Below are 11,137 nucleotides of genomic sequence, written 5' to 3'. Positions count from 1 at the left end.
TTATAGAAATTTTCTTCCAATCATTGTCATCATATTCATCTTCAAGTTTTGGAACCTTTGTAGTTCGTGGACCATTCTTTTGAGGAACATGTGGACCATTTTTAATAATTCTCCATGCATCAATATCTACAGATTGTATGAAATTTCTCATTCTTACTTTCCAAAAAGAATAATTAGTGCCATTGAAAAGTGGTGGTCTAGTGATTGAGTAGCCTTCAACTAAAGGTGCAGTATACCGTTACTAGATGAACTAGCCATTATGGATCACTCTAAGGTTGTAATACCCTAAGCAAGAGAGTCAGGCTCTGATACCAATTTGTTGTCCCAAAAATAGTCCAAGAGGGGGGTGAATTGGACTTTAACAATTTTTCGGCCCTTGCTTGTAGCCTAATGAAAAATTGTGGCTTTGTTCAACTAAGTGTTTCTCTATATATAATGAAAATAACATGTGCTTCAACAATGTGTTCCTAGGTTGCAATTCAAGCCTCAATCAATATATATGGCAATATCTAACAAAGCATTTATCATACAATATACAACCAATTTCTCAAGTCACTCAATATGTCCACAAATTTATCAACTCAATCTATTTAACCAACATTCAATATCATGTATATGAGGAAAAATTTAAAATTGCACAAAAGTAAAAAGGTAAAGGATAGAGAGATCAAACACAAGGATTTTTATAGTGGTTCGGCTTAACTAGCCTACATCCATTCTCTCAAAAAACCCTCTTTGAGTCTTCTCTCCACTATTTGCTCTTTTGAAGGCAAGAGACCAAAAGCCCTTTACAATTTCTCAACACCAAGCTTTTACACCAAGGTAGCTTGAAACCTTCTCAAGTGCAATCACAAGCACTAACTCTCCCAAGCTTCAATAGGTGCTTGTACAACCTCTCTTGAATGCAATTCAATATTTCAACACTCACTCTTACTCAATACAAATCAAACTATAAAGAAGAGATGAGTTGATTTGCCAATGGAAGCTCAAAATCTTTAAAGCTCTTGAATGAAAGCAATAAATGAAAAATCAATGTTGGAGTTCAAATGTAAGCTTTCATTAAGTGTAAATGAAGTAGAGAATGTGTATTTATAGTCCCAAATCATTTTAGACCATTTGAAACCCTTTTGGAACGTTACACACACTGCCCAAGACAAAATAGCCGTTATTTTATCCTTTTGTGCAAAGTTTAGCAGCTCTGATAAATTAGCAAACTAATGAAATTTTAGGAGCAGTCAGTAAACTGGTTAGTAAACTAACGTTTTCAGCAAACTCATTAGCAAACTAAAAAACATAGCAAACCAGTTAGCAAACTAAGTCAACAGCTGCATGTCTCAACTTGCAATGTAAAATGATTTAGACCTTAAAAATATTTCAAAGGTAGTATCCAAGGTCATGATGAGAAAAAGTAATCAGAAAATAAAATTTTATTTTTGAGCTCCATATGACTAAATTCTCATTCATTCTTTTCACAAAAGACCTAAGACTCACTCCTTAATACTATGCCTTTCATACCTTTTCTTTGAGTCTCGGCTTCCATAGTCTTGTCCTTTTCTCATTTTGTATTTGTCTTGAAATGCCTTTGAGTACCCTTTCTCATTAGATGCAACTTCAAGAATTCTTTAGTAATAAGACAAAGAATCTACACATCACTTTGAAGTTGGGTTAGATAGATTCTCTTTGAGTTTTGTTATCATCAAAATCAATGCTCATTTTGAGCTACACGGGGTCAACACTAAGTGTGGGGATCAGCGAGATCAACTTAAAGCTGTACTCACCTCGACTTATCCATATATAAGGATTGGTTCCCAGCGAGTCAAACTTCAGCCGTGACTACCCATCCTACCCATAACCATATCCACACCATATATAAATAACACACACAGCACCAAATCATCCTCAGGGCAACATTCACAAACAAATAATAATAATTAAATATGCAACAATCAAAATGCGCCTAATATATTAACTATATATGTTCATAATTAAATATTTATAAAATGCATGAATATGCCATATATATATAACTAATATTGAAATTATAAAAATAATCAATATCCAACTCACATACTGATCGACCCAATTGCAGCTGGTTGGACTGGAAGGAGAAGAAAGGCTAGCCAGCACTGATTACCTAGATAGACACATAGACCTCTATCAAATTTACTAACAAAATTAATTAAATAATTTAATCAAAGAAGTAAGAATAATTTTTTAAGGTTTTGTTGAAATTTCGGTAGAGTCTCCCCTATAACTGAACCTAACCCCCTTGCAAGAAAAATGCAATAGCAATACACAAGGCCTCAGGCCCACCATAACAATTGTAATACCCATCTGGGGCCTACAAGAAACCTAATCTAGGTCCAAATCAGCTAAACTCTAACTCGAATCCTTAACACTTTTACAATCTAAATAATTATTTTTAGCACTTCAAAAAATTATAAAAATATTTCTGGAGATCCTCCACATTTTTCTTGTGTTAATTAAATACATTTTATTAAATTTTTATAAGCCAAAAATATTTTACAGATTTATCAGCTTGCTTAGCTAAGGTAAAAACTACACTACTTGAGTTTGGGACTACCTTTGCAAATTCTGCTACTTAGAATGCGTCCAGGATGTCTGAAAATGCTGGGAATGACTGTAAATATGACCTCTTTTTGGGACAGCCAGCTAGACACCAGACCACCTGATGTCTTCGGAATGAGGCTTGGAAGTTGCTACCTCACACACATGTCCTCCCCTCTTTCTCTTTATTCTCGCAGCTGTGGGAGTTTTTACCAACATCCATGGCTGTTGGAGGATGGCTGGATGGTGCTGGAGCTGCTGGAGGAGGTGTTTGGACTCTTGGCCAATGGTGGGTTGTTTGGGTGGTGGTCGGAAAACAAAGAGAAAGAAGGGGAGGAAGAAAGAGTCGGGGAGAGAGAGTGTGTGTGTGTGTGTTTTTTTTTTTTTTTGGGGCACTAAGGTAAAAACTACACTACTTGAGTTTGGGACTACCTTTGCAAATTCTGCTACTTGGAATGCGTCCGGGATGTCTGAAAATGCTGGGAATGACTGTAAACACGACCTCTTTTTGGGACAGCCAGCTAGATACCAGACCACTTGATGTCTTCGGAATGTGGCTTGGAAGTTGCTACCTCACACACATGTCCTCCCCTCTCTCTCTTTATTCTCACAACTGTGGGAGTTTTTGCCAACATCCATGGCTGTTGAGGATGGCTGGATGGTGCTGGAGCTGCTAGGGGAGGTGTTTGGACTCTTGGCCAGTGGTGGGTTGTGTTGGGTGGTGGTCGGAAAACAAAGAGAAAGAAGGGGAGGAAGAAAGAGTCGAGGAGAGAGAGTGTGTTTTTTTTTTTGGGTGGTGAGGGGGTGGGCCACTATTCGCTCAAAATTGATTGGTCTCCTTTTTTTTCTTTTTTTTGGAACTTTCAATTACCCTTTTAGTCCTTAAACTTTTTAGATATATTCAAATAGGTCCAAAATTCTTTTCAATTAGGTTCCAAAATACAAATATATGTATAATTTAATAATAAAGAAATACAATAATTAATATTGATAATAATAATAATAATCAAATTAATAATAATTAAATTAAATCTTAGAACCAAGGTTAACAATAATGAAATAATATATTTTATTAATTGATTTAATATTAATTTATAAAACTAATCATTCCAATTAAAATTAGACTATTAAATAATTTATAAAATATGTTTAGAAATAACATTAAAAAAATATATAAATGAAAGTTTCACAAAAATTTTAAATTAGTTAGATAATATTAAAATGATATTTAAATACTATGTAAAAATATAAAATTTATATTTTAAAATTCAGGTTATTACAATTAATTTCAAAACTTTTTTTAATTTTTTAATATGTGTTATTTAATTTTTTAATCTTTTAATATGTATATATCTTCTTGACTATACTACTTAAGCTATTAGGTCTTAACTTCTCTTAATTTGTTTACTTCTTATGATCTATTACGTTTTAATCTAATGGCTAAAGACATAGCATTTATCTAATAAATTCATATTTGAATTCCCTATCAATCCCCTATATAAATTAAACCAAAAAAAAAAATTGTTTACTTCTTTTGGCTACTTTTTACCCATATATGGATTTATTAGATAAGTTTTAAGCCATTTAAGTTTTAATTTTATTCTTCATCAAGAAACCATGTAGTTATATCCATAAATAGTTGAATCAGTATCGTGGAGCTGATCTCTGCAAAATCAGGAGTTCAAATCCTAAAATTGTTATTAGTGGAAAAACTTTACTTAAATATCATTCTTGACTCAAGCGTGAGGAAATCACGTGTTAAAAAAAAAATTCAATTTTTTTATCCTCACTCTTAAATGAAACTTTCATAAAAAAAAATTCCATAGAGATACTTTGAAAGAATTTGAATAAAAATAAATGGATTTAATAGGAAAGCATTTTCCATTGAAAATGCTTATTTCTTAAACTTAATTAATGAATTTATCGGAAAATTAAGATCATGTAGTTATTACACTTCACGTGTTGCCTTTCTATCTACATCATATTTATCAGTCCATCCCTTTATTTTCTTTCTCATGTGTGTATGCATGTTGGACGGATAATCGATTCATTGTGTTCATATAATGTGAATTAAGTTTATGGTTAAGTTTCAAAAGAAGAGGTTGGATTATATGGTTTCTTAAACACTTAGAAATGATTGTGTATTCACTATTAATTAATTAACATTTGGTATAATAAAAAATAATAAATTTATTTAAATATTTAAAATTTTATTTTAAAAATAAAATTAATTTTATTATAAAATAAGGTCCAATTAAATTTGAATTTTTTTTCATTTTAATTTTTTTTAATTATTGATTTTAAATAATGATTAACACATTGAGCCCACTTAAAAGCATTCAGCAATAATTAAATGCATTAGATAATGCTTATAAAATTAGTATTCACCAATAATAATTAAAAGCAATCATAAATGTGAAATGGAGTTTAGTAAAAACATATATTCAGCAATGTATTCCAATGCGTATAATGGAATTATTCTTGATCCTGCAATGATGATTCCTATAGATGATCGCATGTTTCATCAAAAGTATGGCGTATTTGATATATTATTTTTGATGCTTATGCATAAACATTTATGTACACGTCAAATTATGAACATCAATATTTCAATTACAAATATTTTAGTATTAATTAATTATATTAATATATATATATATAATATTTAAAATTTTATTTTAAAAGTGAAATTAATTTCATCAAAACCAACTCAAGTTTGTTAATTTTTTTTTAAACCTGTTTAATTACTGAATAAGGAAAATATCGATTTATAATTTTAATTCAGTTATTATTTCTGTTCAAATTAAATATTATTAAATTTATATATATTAGTATATAAATTAATATATAAGAAAAATAACTAACTTAATAGATTGAAGTTTATTGGATTTAGATTAAATAAAAATAAAAATTAAAAAATATATATATTATTATTGTGCAACACGGGATAATCTCGTTAATTTGTAAAAGAATATATACAAAATTTATTCTTAGATATATTTGGTAATGAGATGTTAAAATTTTAATAAATTTCCCCTAAAATAAATTAATAGTTTTTTTTTGTAAAAAGTAATTTTTTTATTTTTAATTTTAAAAAATTTCATTTTAAATTTTTATTAAAAATAAGAAATAATATGAAAACAGGCTCACCTTTTAATTAATAATAATTTAAAAATAATTTTTTAATTGAAATTTTAAAAAGAAACATTCGTATCTTTCATAATAAAAATAAATAAATACAAATTATTATAAATTAATGTCATGACTCGATCATACGGGCAGGACCGGCATTAGGACCTGAGCAAGTATAAAACACCCAAAACTCATAGTAAGCCCCATTGTTCCCAAACCCAAGACCACCTGATGACTTCGGAATGAGGCTTGGAAGTTGCTGCCTCACACGCATGTCCTCCCCTCTCTCTCTTCATTCTCGCAGCTGTGGGAGTTTTTGCCAACATCCATGGCGGTTGGAGGATGGCTTGATGGTGCTGGAGCTGCTGGGGGAGGTGGTTGGACTCTTGGCAGTGGTGGGTTGTGTTGGGTGGTGGTCGGAAAACAAAGAGAAAGAAGGGGAGGAAGAAAGAGTCGAGGAGAGAGAGTGTGTTGGGTGGGGGGGCGGCGGCGAGCGTTGTTGCTAACCGAAAATTGATTGGTCTCCTTTTTTTTCTTTTTTTTGGAACATTCAATTACCCTTTTAGTCCTTAAACTTTTAGATATATTCAAATAGGTCCAAAATTCTTTTCAATTAGGTCTCAAAATATAAATATATGTATAATTTAATAATAAAGAAATACAATAATTAATATTGATAATAATAATAATAATAATCAAATTAATAATAATTAAATTAAATCTTAGAACCAAGGTTAACAATAATGAAATAATATATTTTATTAATTGATTTAATATTAATTTATAAAACTAATCATTCCAATTAAAATTAGACTATTAAATAATTTATAAAATATGTTTAGAAATAACATTAAAAAAATATATAAATGAAAGTTTCACAAAAATTATAAATTAGTTAGATAATATTAAACTTATATTTAAATACTATGTAAAAATATAAAATTTATATTTTAAAATTCAGGTTATTACAATTAATTTCAAAACTTTTTTTTAATTTTTTAATATGTGTTATTTAATTTATTTATTTTATAATAATGTGATTAATTTTTTATTATTATAAACAAATATTTTGCTAGATAATTATTCAATTTTAATTAAAGAAATGTTATAGTACAATTTTAATTATGGAAGAATTATGTTTTTCATTTAAAAGAAAGCTAAAAATATAACTTTTCTTTTAATATAATCTAGAACAATTTTAATTATGGAAGAATTATGTTTTTCATTTAAAGAGTTAAAGATTAATATAATCTAGAACAATTTGTTAAACTATGAGTGTGATTTACTCAAATTAATGTCAAATAAGAGAGGTTAAAGCCGAAATTGATCATTGATTATAGCTTGGTTTTCTAAAAAAAGAAGTGGTCAAAGAAGGTCTACGCAGCCTCCCACGGTAAACAGAATCAGGCAACCCCACCACTCTCTCAAATCAGTAAGCTTTTTTCAATAGCATCTAATCATATATTTTCCTTTTGCCTTTGCTTCTTTCTTTCAATGATAAAAGCCTCCAAATAAATCAATGAGCAGCAGGATTTGTTAGTAGTTGCAGAGAATTGGTTCCCTTTTAAGCTATACATTGATGGAGAACAACCCTAATTCTTCAAGAACTGATAGGAAAACCATAGAGAGGAATAGAAGAAATCAAATGAAGGCTCTCTACTCCAAGCTCAATTCTCTTGTGCCCCGTCAAAGCTCCAGGGTTGCCATCTCTTTCTTTCTCTCTATCTTTTTTTGCAGCATTTTTTTTGGTAAAATGGGCAATGTTAATTATGCTTAGAAGCTATTTATTACAAATATATGAGTTTGGCTAACTTCTGCTGATACACATCTATGGATCCCTTTTTTTTCTTAATTTAGAATTCATGGTGTTGCAGGAATCACTGTCGCTGACTGATCAGCTAGATGAGGCTGCAAAGTATATAAAAAAGCTGCAGACAAATCTGGAGAAAATGAAGGAAAGGAAAGAAAGTTTAATGGGAACTCAAGAAAGGCCAAATACAAGCGTGAGTAGTGGAGCAACAATGCGCCTAAGATATCCACAAATTGAGATTCATGAAATTGGTTCAGCTTTAGAGGTTGTTTTGATAACTGGATTGGATAGCCAGTTCATGTTCAATGAGACTATTCGAGTTCTTCATGAAGAAGGAGCTGAGATAGTTAATGCGAGCTTTTCTGTTCTAGACGATACTGTTTTCCACACAATACACTCCAAGGTAGTAGATGATATGATGTTCTTCATTCTTCATCAATCACCTATGCTTGAAAGGCAGTGATCAGGTGATTTATTACAATAATTATAGCTATATTCAAGAAATCCAGTCCCCTTGAATTCTTGCAGGTTGGAGATTCTTACCCTTTTTGGGGAGCTGCAAGCATTTCTGAGAGGTTAAAGAAGTTCGTTCAACTTGCTAATTCATTTTGAAGTTTGAAGCTTTAATGGTGAAAGTTCTGTGAGAATTAACTACTATGTTTTTCATACATATGTCTATACTAAGTTTCTGTTTGGGAGGAAATTTTATAAAGTATTGGTAGGTTTTTGAAGATTTCAAAACTTTAAATTTATGTTTGTGAGAATTCTGGGTTTTTAAAGTAAGATTTTTTGAGATTTTAAATTTAAAAAAAAAAAAACCTTTATTTTAGATCCACTAAATTAGTGAGTGGAGAATATTTTCTCTTTAAAATCTATTAATATTTTAAAAACAAAATTTCCTCTCCTAAATAATAAAAAATTATAAAAATTTAAAAATCATGAAAATTTTATTTTTAAATATTTTGTTAAAAAAAAAGGTTGTAATTGAATTGGCAAGGTTTCCATAGATGCCCCATACATCTATGGCATTCCATGTTCAATTCTCAATCTTCTTGAATTTATCTGTTTTCCTTGTATGCATTTTTTAATGAATTGTGTTTCCCACTTATAATTGTAGAAAATGTTTTATGTATTTTTTGTAGTTGCACTATATAAGTAAAATTCACATATTAATTTGTATCTTAAATTTATAATAGGCCAAATCAAATAAGTTTTTTTTCAATATTAATTCATTGAGTTAATAATTTAATCAGTGATTAAATATTCATATTTTGTAATATAAAAAAAAAATTATACTCCAAAGACTTGTTTGCATAGAATTAAAATTATTAAAAATGATAAGTCAATGTATGTAGATATGTACTATAATCATAGAGAATGTGATGAGAATGAATGAATAATTGATTATTTTTTTAAGTTAAAAATTAAGAGAGTGAATACTCAAATTTAAATCTATTAGATAAATAATATGCCTTTTAACCAATCAACTAAACTAAGCTAGACCAAAGAATAATTAATTAACTAATTATTGAAAAAATTGATCGAGCCAAATTCTATCCCAAAAACTAGCTCAAGAAAGGTGATTTGCTTAAGTTTTATACTTAACTTAAATACTTTACTTTAAATCAATGTGAAATAACATATCCCCTCACATCTAGATATGAATATTTGAAACTTGAAATTTACGAATAAATATATTTGTTAGTGGCTCAGTATTAAGACAGAATAGACTCTAATATACCATGTAAAAAAGATGAATAAGATCTGTCTCCATACCAAAAAAATCTTATCCCAAACCAATGAGAACAACACTGTTACGTATGAGAAAGTCTCCATTAGGAATATAGGTTAACTTAAAAAGATGGTAAAGCAAGTGATTATTTACTTTAGCAAATATAATATTTAGTGAAGCCATATCTTTAGGTTCACTGGGGTACATTTGTTTATTAGGAGCTGATACACGTTCCTTAGGTCAAGTCATGTTGGTGGGATATTACCATATATTGGGGCCATCGGGTGATATCATGGAGATGACGATTAATATATATATATATACACACACCTTATAATTGAAGTGTCAAGTAGGTAAATTAAATTTCCCATCTAAGGACGGTCCAATTAGAGAGAGGATATATTATATATGATGCTTGTGGCTTAATGAAGATCTTTATAAGTGTAATTTTAATTAGTAAGTAATATATATATATTATTTTGTTTCGATGCAAAGTAGATAACTTCTTTATGGAAATAGAATATATTAATGGATACAATAATTTGATAAAAAAACTACTCACACCTTATTATTTAAAATCAACGAATAGAAGAAAAAGTAGAAGATAATAAGTGATTAATTATAATTCAATTAATTAATCGAATGAGGTGATTGCATATGAACTTGATTGATGCTGTTTTTTTGTTATGCGAATATGGAATGTTGGATCTATCCGTAAGATAAAATAAAGGTAATTTTTATTTTAAAGTTTTATTAAAAATAAAAAAATAATAAAAAAACGTGCTCACCTGTTAATTAATAATAATTAAAAAAATAATTTTTTAATTTAAATTTTAAAAACATTCATATCTTTTATAATTAAAATAAATAAATATAAATTATTATAAAATTAATTTTAAAAATTTTTTTAAATTTTTTAATATGTGTTATTTAATTTATTTATTTTATAATAATATGATTAATTTTGTATTATTGTAAACAAATATTTTTTAGGTAATTATTAATTTTAATTAAAGAAAAGTTATAGTACAATAATTATGGAAGTGTTCTTCATTTAAAAGAAAGCTAAAAATATATAGCTTTTCTTTTTTTTAAAAAAAAACAAAATATAACTTTCCTTATAAAAGAAAAAGTTTAAAAAAAACTTGAAGTTATTTTTAAATTATTATAAAATTTTAAAAATTAATTTTTTTATTTCTTCATTTAAAAAATTATCACAAATGAATACAAAACTATATTTTTTATTTTCTTATAAAATTATCAAAATTTTTCATAAGTATATTTTTAGAAAAATGTTTTTAGCTAGTACAAAGGCAGATCATTTATATTTGGATAATAAACCGATGTGGGACTTGGAAATTCAGAAATGCATCGGTCCGACCCTTCTAAACTGCACATTCTCATGCAAGGGTTCGGTATTGGGTCAGGTTGGAAATCCACAACCAAGCTCTAATACTAAATGATATGAATTCTTGCAGGTTGGAGATTCTTCCCTTTTTTATAGAGCTGTAAGCATTTTTGAGAGGTTAGAGAAGTTTGTTCAAGATGCTAATTCATTTTGAAGTTTGAAGCTTCAGTGGTGAAAGTTCCTTGAGAATTAACTAGTATGTTGTCATACATGTGTCTAGACCAACTCTTTGTTTGGGAGGAAATTTTATATAGTATTGGTAGGTTTTTCAAGATTTCAAAACCTTAAATTTGTGTTCAGGAGAATTCTGGATTTTTAAAGCAAGAGTTTTTGAGATTTTAAATTTTTTTAAAAAAACATTTATTTTATAATCCACTAAATTAAAAGTTAAGACTATTTTCTCTTTAAAATCTATTAATATTTAAAAAAAATTGTCCTACCTCTTAAATAATAAAAAGTTATAAAAATTTAAAAACTGTAAAAAAAT

The 11,137-nt window shown here is 28.4% G+C and overlaps 1 protein-coding gene across 1 annotated transcript; it reads left to right on the top strand.

Annotated features, from left to right (window-relative positions):
* The first annotated feature begins 7,258 nt into the window (after positions 1-7,258).
* On the top strand, positions 7,259-7,983 carry LOC131170461 (transcription factor bHLH162-like). The gene is made up of 2 exons (XM_058129489.1): positions 7,259-7,399; positions 7,575-7,983. The coding sequence occupies exons 1-2, from the start codon at positions 7,280-7,282 to the stop codon at positions 7,971-7,973; spliced, it is 519 nt and encodes a 172-aa protein (XP_057985472.1). The 5' UTR covers positions 7,259-7,279; the 3' UTR covers positions 7,974-7,983.
* The last annotated feature ends 3,154 nt before the right edge of the window (positions 7,984-11,137 follow it).

The sequence above is a fragment of the Hevea brasiliensis genome, chromosome 11 (genome assembly GCF_030052815.1).
Source record: "Hevea brasiliensis isolate MT/VB/25A 57/8 chromosome 11, ASM3005281v1, whole genome shotgun sequence".
Classification (NCBI taxonomy): domain Eukaryota; kingdom Viridiplantae; phylum Streptophyta; class Magnoliopsida; order Malpighiales; family Euphorbiaceae; genus Hevea; species Hevea brasiliensis.
This window is presented reverse-complemented; position numbering and strand designations above follow the sequence as displayed.

What these genes read in the sequence shown, in the direction of transcription:
- LOC131170461 (XM_058129489.1), top strand. Translation starts at nt 7,280, where the DNA reads ATGGAGAACAACCCTAATTCTTCAAGAACTGATAGGAAAACCATAGAG. An exon ending in TGCCCCGTCAAAGCTCCAGG is followed by an intron (nt 7,400 to 7,574) that starts GTTGCCATCTCT and finishes ATGGTGTTGCAG; the next exon opens with GAATCACTGTCGCTGACTGA.